Below are 14212 nucleotides of genomic sequence, written 5' to 3' on the forward strand. Positions count from 1 at the left end.
GACACGCGACTTGTATATTGCCCATCAAATCCTATTTCTCATTTTCTGTCTTGCTGCAACTGAGATTCTTGCACAATGTCATTTGATTCGACACTTTACTTCACCTTTGGTGATTCTCTGCTAATACAGCATGTTTTTGAGGCTTATTTACCTAAGTTTGTCCTTAAATGTGTAATAAACCTTTGAACTTTAATCTCTGATTCTGAGAGTTAATGTGTGACCAAATAGGTTATACTGTTAAGTAATTTGAAGTGTGATTTTAATTCCTTTACCCCTCGGAACCTCCTAAAAACGTCCATTTAGATCAGAAAAACAAGAAAATGAGTTCGGAGCATCACCACATGTGCATGGCACATGACATCAAAGAAGTGAGAGGTATTGAAATTGGACCATGAAGAGCTGGAATTTCCAACTAAACTGGAGAAAGAGAAACGTGGCGAAGGATAATTGATTGTTAAAAGAACCTCAACACTCTATTAGCATTTTATGGAGCTGATAGCTATTGAACCCTCTACCACCGTCAATTAATTTAGACTTTACAGTGAGGAGGATGGTGGATTGCCACTATGTGACCACATCTTTGTTCTCCAAGATGAACATACCGTGAACTAGACAGTGATTATTTTAATGAAAAATTTCCTATGAGCACTTTAAGAAATAGACACGGACTCATACCCTAAACTAGAAAGCTACTAATTTACCACTGCAAAGACCATTGAAGAAGCTGTATAACATTAGGCATGAAGCCGCTTAAATAGTTGTGCATTCCACAATGCCTCAAGCAGTGCAGTTTTTTTTTTATTTTTTGTAGGTGTGTTCGTTTATTTGTGGTTTGACAGCTGCGGGGCACAGCAACCTCATGAATTCTGTAAGCTGATCTCATGCCAGAAGCAATCAGGCCTAGTTACTATAAAAGAAGCGCAGATGCTCAGATCAGAGGGTTCTGGTTTCCTTTGCACCTGCAACTCCATTTAATTTTACTCCTATTCACCTTTCATGAAAGCACAATGAACCAAACAAAGAGCTATAGCGCTTGGTCGTCTATTATCCCTGGGGCTGGGAGTAGAAGCAAAAGTAGTGTCAGCTCCTTCTCTGTATCCCAAAGAGGAGTTGGGGGAGGGTATGGCCGTGCAGGTGGCAGTGGTGGGATTGGAGGGGGAGGTGGGAGTGGGTATGTTGGGAGCTTTGGCACCCAAAGTCTCTTTTGCCTAGGTGGGAATAAAAGAATTTCCATTCCCTTTCAAAGTGATAATGCAGCATTTGGGAGTGTTGGTGCTGGAAGTGGAGTACGTGGTGGTAGGGTGTTTTTGAGTGGTGGTAGTGGTACAGGTGGAGGCTTTGGACCAGGTGGTGGATTTGGATCAGGTGGAGGCTTTGGGCCTGGTGGAGGATTTGCTCCAGGTGGAAACTTCGGACCAGGTGGAAACTTTGGCCCAGGTGGAAGCTTTGGACCAGGTGGAGGTTTTGGACCAGGTGGAGGTTTTGGACCAGGTGGGTCCAGGCCCCTGGGTGGTGGAATGGTTGGTGGGCCAGGAGGAGGGCCTGGATTCCCAGCTTACCCGCCGTCCACAGGCATTCAAGAAGTTACGATCGACGAAAGCCTCTTGACACCATTCAATGTTGAAATTGACCCAGAGATTCAGAAAGTGCGAACGGAAGAACGGGAACAGATTAAGAGTCTGAACAACAAATTTGCCTCATTCATTGACAAGGTCAGTCGCAATCAATATTTTAATTTGTGTTTTGAAATCTCTACAGTAGCTTGTCCGACCTGCTTTGCAGATTAGTAAACATAATACTGCCAAGCTATGAGATCACATTTGTCTTGAGTGCTTAGAAAGTGCATATTGACAGTTGTGGTACGCCAGAGAATTTTTGCTCATTGTTTGACATCAACTTACCCAATAGATGAAAATAAAACTAAATAACTTGCGTATCTGAGCTAGAGCCAAGCTTATTTACATTAATTGATTCGGAACATTATATGCTGACAGGAGAAACAGCAATACAAGACTGTGTTTGCTCATGACAGAATTGTCCAAATAAACTCAGTCGTTTAATGTATGATGTTTCCCTCGCATTTAATTTTTTTGCTCCTGACCACGCCTTGTATTGGCTCTTCATTTCCAGGAAAGAGATGTTTTCTATAAGCTAGGTTCGTTATTTGGAGCAAGTTATTTTTATTTTTTTCGAAGCACTTTGATGAGAGGTAGAAGCAGGAAGAAGGGTAAACAGCAAATTAAATTGAAAGAGGAACGGCACAGACTGATTATCAGGAGACAAAGAGAGACAGACTGAAAGCCAATCGAAAAACATGCATTTCAGTACTTTCCTGAAGTGAAGTAAATTGTCTCTTCTGGGAGGATGGAAAGAAACACGTTCTAAAGAAAGCAGGTTTGACAGTGCCATGACGTGCCACCAAAGCGTTTGAAACTTGCAGGGAGAACGGCGAGATTGTTTTGTTCAGCCGACATAAGTGTCTGCTGATGGGTAAGGTGGCAGCGGTTGTAGGAAGCCTGAATATTCAGATTTTTTTTTTTTTTAAAGTTTGTGGAGTACGTGAATTCCACGAAGTAAAAAAAAAAAGAAAAGAAAGAGGAATTGTGCCACAGTGAGATCCCGTTCTGACTGTGGCAAGTGGGCCCGCATGACAAAGTGCTGAAGACGCTGATTAGCCCCACCTCGACCACAAGCAGTTTCTAGGTGTACAGTGTTACCGGGGACCCTACCCTCAAGCAGTGTCCATTGCTCACTCCCTGACACCACCTCTACCACCAAGCTAAAGTGCACCAGCTAGCCCATGCCACACTTGCACTCTTATTCTCAAGGCAAAGTTCTGGCTGTAAACACTCGGTCCGCGTGCTCGCCCACTCTTTCTACTAAGAATGTCCATATGAATCCCTTCTGGTACAACCTACTGTCATTTCAGGCTGTACAAGACTGCAAGAAAGCTGAAAATCATGCTAACAATAACTTACTGCTCATTTTTACACCGTATGGAGGGGGCTAGCATGTGAAGATGGCAAACTCTGCATGTTTGTGTGGAACTCAAAAATTCACGCCTGCATGCAGCATAAAAACATCATCTCTTCAGCAGTTTATTGAAGTAGGTCGGTGTGCATGTAATAATGACCCATTTGCACAACCCATAAGGTTTTGCATTCAATCCTCTGGTTTACTGACGGCCTGTAAAGTATTATCAGAGTGGGTCAGAACTGGTCTTATTAATAAGTGTAGTAAGCTCAGCATGTTAAGCAGGTGTCGGGCTGCACCACACCACATGGAGATCCCGACAACAACCAGGTCATCCACTAGACACTGTCTTAATGGATAAACCACTTACCCTCCTAGAGCCTCAATAAGCCTGATTAATGCTTGATGTGGGACACTAATTCTTCAGTGCAACTGATACAGAACCTTTTATATTCCAGAATCACAAATATTTTCTTTCCCCATGTTTGCACATTCATCTTCATAACTAGCAAAGAATTCACCGAATTTCAATTTTTTTTTACCTCCATTATTGAAAACCCTTCGTGCTTAACAGGAACGTACAAGTGTGCCACACTTTTTCAGGCGGTGTTTTTTTAAGAGATTCATAGACAAATTGAGTGATCCTTTTATACAAGAATTCTGGTTACCACAGCCAGGTATGTAGTTAAGAGCATTATTGCATCATTTACGTCTTTTGCCATATTCCTGTTTGATCTTACAGGACTTGAGTCGCTTTTGGCACTTTTGCTCAACTGCTTGCACTCTCTATTTTGCTATTTATTAATGACACAATCTCAGTGCTTAATTAGCAAATAAAAAGGTGCTGGTGCCCAAAGCCCTCCTCATAAACACGCGGCTGCTTCAATTAACAGTGCGAGCACATAATACTGAGGCACCGTAATCCTGAAGCCATCTCGGGCCTCTTTAATTCATTGACAGCCACTCCATGCCCCTTCAGCTCACTCCTGCAGCTTTCTGCTTCCTCCCATTGTGACGCTTTTTCGTTTTTTTCTTCCTCCGTCTTTCCCACGTGTCATTTGCTCTCAGTAAATGCTTGAGGTAGAAAAATAAGTGTCTGCCCTAAAAAATAAGTGCTGTGCACAACAGGCACAAATTGAGGACTGCACAATTAGCTTTTTTTCGTGTTCTGCTCCTCCTGCTCCGACCAGCTTAATCCTCCTGGATAAACTAGGAGCAATTGGAGTAGAGGGCTTAGTGCTGAAATGGATCAAATCATAACTGGAGAACTGAAGTCAAGTCATTGCTTTATCACCTTACAAATCTGACTATATGCCACTGCGTCAGGGAGTCTTGCAGGGTTTGGCACTCAGCCCTGTGCTAATCAATGTCTATATGGAGCCATATTATACTCATAAAGGCACATGACCTGAAGTTGGTTACTTATGCAGATGACATGCAATTGATACTGTCCCTTACTAAGAGCCAGGACAAGATACTCATAGATTTTCAAAGAGCTGCGTTAGTGGATGAATACTAACTCCCTAATACTAAACAAGTACAAAACTGAGCTCTTATGCTGTTCAACCAGAAGGATCCCGATGACCCCTCCTCAAAATTTCTGGCCCCTCTCAATTGCGGCGCCACAGCCATCAGATACAGTTCGTAATCTTGGGGTAATATTCGACATTAAATTGTCCCTGGAAAGCCACGTGACAAAAGTAGCAGGCACATGCTTTGGACTACTTAGGGGGCTAAGGAAAGCGCCCCCAATGATAGCTTCCCAATCCAAATCTTTAGTGGTGCGGAGTGTTCAAGTCAGTAGGCTTGACTACTGTAATGCGTTAATACTTAGAGCACCTGACTATCTGATTGAGGCATTACAGCAGACAGGCCTATGCCAGTGCAACACAGATTCAAAAGATACATCCCGGTAAGACACCTTTGCTCCAGCATGGAAAGCCTTGTCTGCATCCATACGTACCTGAGGTCCAGACAAGGGGGTGGGCCTTCTCAGTTAAGGCAGCTCAGATCTGGAATGAGCTACTAAACTCACTTAGGGCATCATCAGAGCTACTACAATTTAGAAAGGCTCTGAAGACCTGGCTCTTCCGGACATAGTTTGGCCATGGCTGCTAGCTGCGCTGGTGAGTCTCTCTCAATAAGTCAGTTTTACTTGGCTGCTAGCGCCAGGATACCAATTTGGTGACAGTCCCACTCTACAAATACTATACATGAATAAATAAATAAATACGTAAATTGGGGTGTTTGTGCTGTGAATGCTCTGTTGTACAGTCCTTCCACCTCACTTGTATTTAAATAAATAGTTTAAAATCTGCTATCGCTTGGGTTTCAGGTGCGGTTCTTGGAGCAACAAAACAAGGTGCTAGAGACGAAGTGGACTCTCCTGCAAGAACAGGGTGGTGTTACAACCGGATCTCGAAGGGACAGCATCGAACCCATCTTTGAGGCTTACATCAGCAACCTGCGACAGCAGCTGGAAGGCTTGAACAATGATAGAGGCCGCCTAGATGGGGAGCTGAGGACCATGCAGGATTTGGTAGAGGAGTTCAAACAAAAGTAAGTAAAAAAAACTATTCCAAAACTATTATATATATCAAACGAAACAGTGAAATATCACTCTTCATTTATCTAAATTCATAAAAGGTTATTCATTTGTACTAATACTTCGTTTGCATGAATCCCTTCTTAAGCAATCTATTCTGCTAGACCATTCACTGACTTTACTTGGAGAAGCCCAAAACTTTTTGAAGAGTTGTGCTTTTTGAGGTCACGGAAATGGTCTTTTTTGAAACTGTGATGGGGCAACACTGATCAGTACTTTGCACTGAGTTTGTGCAGCTAAGGTAATCATACCCAGTGCGAAATGTTGGTTTGGGATTTACTTTCTGGTGCAAATCATGATTTGTGTTGGGAGCTTGCTGAAAGGAATGTAACGCAGCGATTTGGGGATTCCTGAATGGTGTATGTGTGTTCCCATGCAATGTCACGAATCCCTGTCTACTAACGTTTGTAGACCGGGATTTCCACCAAAAATGAACACATCTGCGAGACAGGATCTTTTTTCAAGATTTTAAACTTTGCATATGTGCTGCACTTTAGAGCACACATCCTAAGGGGGAAGTATTAAAACACAGTTTTTGTACTGGAGAGTCCCCTTCTAGTACAAACCATATTCTTGTGAGGACACATATTCCCTTGTACTGTGCTGCAAGGGTGTCTGTATCGGTGCATGGCAGCCAAAAAGTCTGGTAGTGCAGGTAAAGAGAAAACCAGCACCCTATATTTGTAAATATGGTGCTGCTTTTGTCTTTCCCATTGACACACTGCTGTGCAGGATCTTTAGTTGCTGCACCCCCTCGTGCCAAAAATTAATAAATTTGACCCTAGATCTTCATGACTATTGTCTTTTATAATGATCCTTGTTGTCGCAGATTCCTTTCGGTAGTAGCAAGAAAGGCCTAAGGCATGTTGGAATAGGAATGGCAAATTCATTCAACTACAGAACCACTGTTAGAGGTAATAACGTTTCTCATGAAACTTAGGGCCATATGTACGAACACTTTTTCCTATAGACACAGAATGGGTAAAAAACTTTGATACATCTGTTCCTTAGACTCTTTCATATCTGAGGCTCTTAGAATAGCGTAATAGCAGTATACAACTACACTTAAGAGAAGAGGGCAGTGAGAAACACGGCCAGCTCCAGGTGTCTTGGTGAACTCTACATTTTGTAGCTAAGAATCAAGGCATGTAAATTATGCAGTAACTTCCACTTGGTTTCTCTGCTGAGTTCAGTGAGGGAAATAATATTATTTAAAAGTATGGATAATGGATGGCCAAGGAGGATTACTAAACATTATTGGCCTGATTTCGAGTTGCACAGAACTGGTGGAGTGCAGCTCCACATATGTTATCAATGTTACCCTGCGGTAACGTAACACCAGTCCCATGCAGTCATAATTTTAATACCTCTGGATGGACACAGGTTCACTGTTGGAGTGGAGTAGAGGATGGGGGTTGGAAAGACAGAGAAGGAAAGATGAAGCTTAGTTGTGGTAGGGGGAGAATGTAATGTTCCCCACATTGCCAGAGAAAAGATTCAGGGTAGGGCAGTGGGGCTTGTCTTGGCTGCTCTTGTGTCTAAAGCCAGAACTGCCCAGTTCTCTCTCAGCGAAATGGAGAGGCGTCCAGAAAATTATGTGTACACAGGCTGCTTTCGAAGAGGCTGAGGGAGTACTGTGAGAGAATTGGGCCATTTTTTCAAGTCTCATTAGGTGAGGGACACCCCTGCCTGCTGCAGTACTAACACATTTTTGAGGCGGGATGCTATTAGCCTTATTGCTTCACATAACATGTCCTTGGCAGCGGCTCTAGTATTAAAGTGCAAGAGAGAGTATTTAATGCCCTATATTGTTCGCACCCCTCAAATAGATTTAATGGGTCAAAGGCTCCACCTGGTTTGTTAATTCAGTGGTGGGTTCGTCGAACTGCCCTGTTAACTTTAGCAATCTCCTCATAAAAACTTTAAGGAAAATTGTGGCCTAATCTATAAGTACATAAATAAATAAATAAATAAATAAATAAACAAATAAATACATAAATAAATAAACAACAAACAAACAAACAAGCTTTGGGCACTTGCAATGGGCTGTAACAACCATAAACAAATACTACTGCATCCCAGCACTGTTTGGGTGTTAGTGATGAAACACAGTAACTTCTAGAAAGCAGATAACAGAATAAAGGACTTCAACTGCAGTTGGTAAGCCAGCTAGCAAACAGCTGGGGTAGCGGTGGCTAAGTTTAGGCCAAACTTAGGGGCATATTTACAAGGCCCTAGATCCACCTTGCGCCACCCTAGCATCATTTTTTTTGTACCAAAGCAGAGTTAAGAAGGCCTTTCTCCCGTGCCGTACTTACCAAGTGGTGCAATCTTGTATTTCACCACTTTGAAAACTCTTGCGCCACATTATGCCTGCGCCAGGCAACATGTATGCAAGGGGGGCGTTCCGACACAGGGAGGCCCAGAAAAATGGAGCAGTGAAATTTACAACATTTCACTGTACCAGTTTTCCCATAATTTTTAACGCCTGCTCAGAGCAGGCGTTAAAATGACACACACATTTTAATCAACGGGCTTCCCTGTGCTTTTGCACTAGCGCCAACGTTTTTGACGCTAGTGCAGTGAAGCGCCACAATAGCATAAAAAATGTTGGCGCTATTGTCCTAATGACTGCCATGGTGCTCTGTATTGTAAATAGGGCCCAACCATGGTGTCGTTATTGCCACAGTCACTGTTTGTTTCTCTCCGTATACAAAACCTCAGAGTGAGGCCTGGTCGTAGAAAGTAAAAAATCAGAGTTCCTCATGTGCTGAGTGGTTTTTTGACCTGCTAACCTAAGGGTGTCGTAAGGGCCCCTCTACATAGAGCAGTCCCTCTAATGCCATGTCTATCAGGGAGTGCAACGCTGACAGGATTATCCCACTGATAGAGCCAAATGTTGCTCCACCATCAAAAAAAACAAAGGAAAAAATAGATTCATCAGTATACAGAGGAAACAACACTCTCCGAGTCATATGAGTTAGGCAGATCAATATAAAACGAGTGAAACATTATTAATTCTATTTTTATAAGCACGTTTCAATAATGTGAATCTGCTCCAGATTTGGTATTAGGTCTGAGTTATTTATTTTCGGAGAACTACCCGTGCTTCAACAATGTTTCTGCCTTCTTAGACCTTTAGGCCTTTGTTTGGACAATACAGAACAGAATCGTAGACATTGGCAGTAGTGATTTTACGTATTTGAACAACTTCACCACCATCATTTTTTCCCTTAGATGTAATGGCCTTTAGAAGAGTCCTAATCCAGGAGAGCTGCTGCTTGTAATATCGCAAATAAACCATTATGATGCACAACATGTGTTGTTCTATGAATATACTATACACTAATAAATCTGCTACAATGAAACAAAAATGTGACTTCTTTATATATGTTTACTGACACACATCAACACGTGGATTATCATATTACCACATGGATTAACATATGATTAATAATGATTATGGGACACTAACATGCTGGTTCCAACCCCTCCTTATTGGCTAGAATAGCCATCACACAAGACATCTAAACACTCTGCCGTTATGGTAGAGCCTTAATGCTTGTTGCTGCGTACACTTAGAGTTCTCAAATTCCCTCAGCTCATCATAAACCTTACATTGCTTATGTTCCAACTGGATTTCTTCCCTCTTTTGTACTCATTCCCTCTACAGGTCTCTTCTTGGTTCTCATATATTTAAATCCCTTCACGAGGCAAAGCAAACAAACTTCAGCAATCAGAATTGGCTTGAATATAGCGCCTAGAAGGCCACTGCCAGTATTGCTAAGCCAATTAATTACAGCAGAACATGCCTTTACAATTGCTTGCCAGGCACCTGCTTTCTCCCACTCCTTCAGTTCTGTCTATACTCCAGTACTATTTGTCATAAACTTTGTTTTGGGTGTAAGTACAACACTGATGCACTTTCAGCATCTTACAGACTCTGCTCTCTTTTGCAAGAAAGAGGTCTAAAACAAATCTGTTCTTCAAACCCATAGCCTTAATGCCTCTCAATCACATATCAATAGCTAGCAAAGCTCCTGCTTATCGACTACAGTAGAAATATTTCTAATCTTTAAGTTAGGTTATTCAGAACCACACATACAAAAGGTATCGTAGCGCAAAATATGTATTCCAATATTTGTGCGACACCACTATGCTTAGCTATACCAGGAAATCCAACTGCCTGACTATCCAGTTTATCTACATGATATACCTTTGGTAATATGCTAATAGTAAGTTTTCACTCAATTTACAGAAAATGCAAAATAAGCATTCTTTTCACACACATAACAGACTCCAAAATGACAGGATTTGTCCCTACATGTAAATGATTTATGTAACACAGAACCTCACATTTGTGAGCACAGTCACTAAGTTTGAAAATTAGGAACATTTACATCTTGACTTTGAGACACCTGGGTGCACTCCTCTCCTTCCTCTGCTCCTTCAAGGCGATCAGAAGCTTGACTCTGCTAATCAGTGGCTGTTGTAACCACATTGTAACCATGTTGTACTCATTGGGTATCAGATGCATGCACCCAGTTAGGCAATTCACCATATTTGACAGTGGTGTTGGTGCCCAGAATGACTTGAAAGGGGCCACAGCAACAGTGTTCCATGCATGACTTTCTGACATGTTTCTTCACCAAGATTCACACTCTGGGACTGGGATCAAGGAACTGCTGCTGGCTGAGAAGAGCAGCTGCTGTCTCACCCTTTGAGAGACAGAATGCACCACATCAGCCAGTCCTATGCAGTAGTCAAGAGCCATATCATTTTCAACATTCACAAGTGCATTAGTAGGCCAAGAACGCAGCCTCATGGGTCTTCCTATGAGGATCTTGCCTGGCGACAAACCTGTCATCCAATCAGGGGTACTTTGGGGACTGCTCAACACTAGAGGCAAAGCATCTGGCCACATAAGAGATGTAGACACACACACTTTTGAAAGGGGGAGATTGTAGTGTGGCATTAATCTGCTCGACAATTCCTGGTATTTTGGGTCCATAACTACAGTGCAGTCTCTGCTCTACTTGCAAGGCTACACACAGCATTCTCAGGACCTCATTATTGAAGTGAGTTCCACGGACTGACTCAAGAGAAATTGGGAATCTGAAACAGAGGACCAACTCCCACAGAATTAGTTTGTCTACCGTAAGACTGTCATTTCACCTAGTCTGGTACGTCTCCACCCAGGCGGAGAAAATTCACTCCACAGCTAAGACATATCATAATCCATTGCAAACAGACATTTCAATGAAGTCTAGTTGCATGCAATTGAAAGGATCTGCCCAATCTCCCTATATGATTAAGTGTCACTGGTGCCCACCTTCCTGCATTTAACTGTTGACATGTCAAGCATCAATGGCAAAGATTCTAAGCCATCACCCTGAATAATATGTTAAACCAATTCTGTTATAAGAACCTCAATATGGCATCCCTCCCAGTGTCTGTGGGACCATGAAAGTGTCTGACCATTGGTGACAACAAGCTGTCTGGCGCAACAGGCCTTCCGTCTCCAGAATTCCAAATCTTTTTCTTCACATAACATGCTCTGGCCCATGCTGGCTGTTCAGCCTCTGGTGCCACTTCCTGCAGTCTCTTGACCTCTTTCCACTTATCAGCAATGCCTAACAACATGTTCACGGTGTTCTCAATTCCAGCTTAATTTGGATAATCTCCACTGAAGGCACAGGACCCATGAGTACAACATCAGGCATTCTCAGCAGCATACCGATGTCTGCCAGTGACATAATCATTTCAGCACCTATGTGCTGTGCACTTCACTATTGCTACCCCGACCGTAATTGTCCAAAGTTATGAACTAAACCAAAGGTATTTTGACTGTCTGTGTAAGTGGTAACTTTGAATTTGTCTGGAACACAGTAAGCTCTAGGATGAGCAACCAATTCAGCCACTTGGGCAGAATTTACGTAACACAGCTTTTAGTACATACTCTAAGGTGCAAACGGCATAAGCAGCTCTCAAATTCCCCTATACCTCTTAAGCAAGAGCTGTCCATGAACAACACATAATTGGGCTCTCCTAGGGGTCATTTCAGATGTCAAGCCTTAACTTGGTGCATAACTCAGTGACATTGCGGAGGTCATGTTCAACCTCCCTGCATCCATTTCAGTATCAGGCAAAGGCAACAATGCAAAAGGGTTAAAAAACAAACACTGTTTAAATGTAATGTTTTCTGCTGCCAGTATGAAATGCTCATACCTGGTCAAACAGCTACGGGTAATTATGTTGTGTCTCAGTACAGGTGACAATGACTTCCACAGAGCGAGATACTATCACAGTGAGGAGGTAGCCCACCACAATCCCCTAAATCTGTTGAATGCTTACACAGACTGCCACCACTGCTTTTAGGGAACATAGCAACCCTGGAGCTACTGGGTCAAGTAGGGTGGAAAAATACACAACATATTTTCTGGAACCACCATGGGTTTGTCTGAGCACTGATAGAGTGCACCCTTCTCTCTCATTGCAATACAGAGTAAACTCTTTACTGTAATGTTGCATTCCGAGAGCCGGGGTGTGACAAAGATTTTCTCTCATCTCGAGGAAGGCGTTTATGCTCCTTTGGGGACCCCTTCCCGTAGGTGAATGAGTTACCACTACCGTTCAACAGTTGGTAAAAGATTGCTTTGCAAATAGATTTCTGTGACAAAAACATTACTGCACTCCATAAAGCATTGGTATTTGTAAGGGAAGCCCTAACACAATCCTCCCAAATACCAATTCGGGGTGGCATCCTACACCCATTTAGCAATTTGGTAACCTCTCATTATATCATTAGGTCATCTTAGTACATTCACAAAACACATTTACTTGTAGCAAACCTGGTGATTTCCTGAATCAAAAGATTTGCTACCAGTAAATGCATTCTCTCACCACAAATGTCCTGCAAGACTTGAAAATAGGATGTATCAGTCTAAAATAAGGGAGTTATCTTCACATAACTATACCTTTGTGGGGACTGAACCCAGCAGGTATGATGGTGTATTGTTTCAAAGTCTAATAACTAAGGTTGTATAATCACAACGATGAGAAGCCTTGACAAAGGACACCTTGTCGGGTGCCACATTTGATATCAGAGGGATTGCTTTACTGTCCATTTATGACAACACATTTCTTTGGGATAAAATAAAATGCTTTAAGGGCTTGGTCCATTCTCCCAAAGCAGCGACGACTCTAATAAGCAGTTCCATCAAAATGAGTTAAGGACCATGTTTACGTCCGCCAAGGATGCCATCTATAGATGAAAATGGGCAGACAAGTCATCAAAAGAAGGGGAGATGGTCATGATATTCTGATCAAGTTGGCGATTTAGCAAGAGATCCAGGTGCTCTTCATTATTTAAATATTCTATCAACGTTTGAATGTGTGTTGCTATCAGTTTGAAAAATATCTAACCATAAATGTTTCAGGGACCTTCTCACAGGTCCCAGGGATGTTAGTGATTACGTGGCTCAGATTGTAAGAATAAGAGTCTTTCACCATTGGTGTCCTGAGCCTCAATTCTGCAATAATATACATATCTCACAGAGGCCATTTTAAATATTACACTGCATTTAGGTAGTACATCTGTGGATTCTAGAAGATAGCCTGTGCTGTCCCCGTGGGACAATTATCAGCATTAACCTAGTGTACAAATGTCGCTTTTCCTATGGGAGATGAGAAGAATAATTTTCACAGGGAGGTGGGTTGTGGGGGTGGTCGAACTTACCTTTCCCAGTGATTGCAAATGTTTATTCCCTTAATCAGTGGGTCTTCCCTTGGGTGGTACTTCCCCCCTTTTGCACGGTACCTTCTGTCCAGTCAGTACTGCTGAAGCAGGCAGTGCATGTAGGTATTCGGTGCTCAGAGGGGGAAGCAAAGCTGTGGTGAGCTTAGCATATTCCTCTGGGGATGGCGGTGTCTCTGCCACGGTCCAGCTAACATTGTCACACTCCTCAACAAGTGTTCTTGCACATGTTGATTCAGGTGGGTGTTGGCAATGACAGTAGCAGGAGGAAGGAGATGCCTCACAGTTGACTGAAACCTCCATCCTGGTTTCTTTCTCAAGCTCATTCACAAGCACACCACCCAAAAAAAGGTTGGAATCCATCTTGTACCAGAGAGGTGAATATACAGTGTTTGTCGAAGTCCTCTCTGGCACTGAGTGACACTTTGCTCCTTGGCACAATACCTCTTCTGGTACTCTGGGTTGTCAGTGAAGACTAAATATTGAGGTCAGGATACCTCAGTGCCCTGATGCTTTTATATCAAGGCTACTCCTGAGTAGTCAGTCAGCTCTCATTCAACGCAGGTTGAAAGCAGTTTTCCCTGGCAGGTATGAAGAACTCCCCAGGTGTATGGTCTAAATCTAGCAAATGAAGTGAGGTTGAAAATGCCTCAACCCTGGAGCACAGAGAGCTTCTTGGTCGCCATCGGTGGGAGGGACCCTAGATTCTGGGAGGGGAATCTTGGTGTGCTGACTGGAAGTTTCTGCCCTATCCTTATAGTAAAGTTACAGACAATGTTTGTGTATTCCAGTTGTCCGCTCTGAGACCGGATTTGGATATTTCTTTCGATTATTTATTTCATACCAGTACAGCCAAGTTCTTTATCGTCAGGTGCCAG

The 14212-nt window shown here is 42.7% G+C and overlaps 1 protein-coding gene across 1 annotated transcript in view; it reads left to right on the top strand.

Moving 5' to 3' along the window:
- The first annotated feature begins 929 nt into the window (after nucleotides 1-929).
- The window catches only part of LOC138292215 (keratin, type II cytoskeletal 5-like), a 97636-nt gene continuing 84353 nt past the window's right edge, over nucleotides 930-14212 (top strand). The window contains exons 1-2 of the mRNA XM_069230660.1: nucleotides 930-1712; nucleotides 5309-5532. Coding sequence (XP_069086761.1) covers nucleotides 1008-1712; nucleotides 5309-5532 — 929 coding nt within the window. The 5' untranslated portion in view covers nucleotides 930-1007. The remainder of the gene's footprint in view (nucleotides 1713-5308; nucleotides 5533-14212) is intronic.

Source organism: Pleurodeles waltl, chromosome 4_2 (genome assembly GCF_031143425.1).
Source record: "Pleurodeles waltl isolate 20211129_DDA chromosome 4_2, aPleWal1.hap1.20221129, whole genome shotgun sequence".
Lineage (NCBI taxonomy): Eukaryota > Metazoa > Chordata > Amphibia > Caudata > Salamandridae > Pleurodeles > Pleurodeles waltl.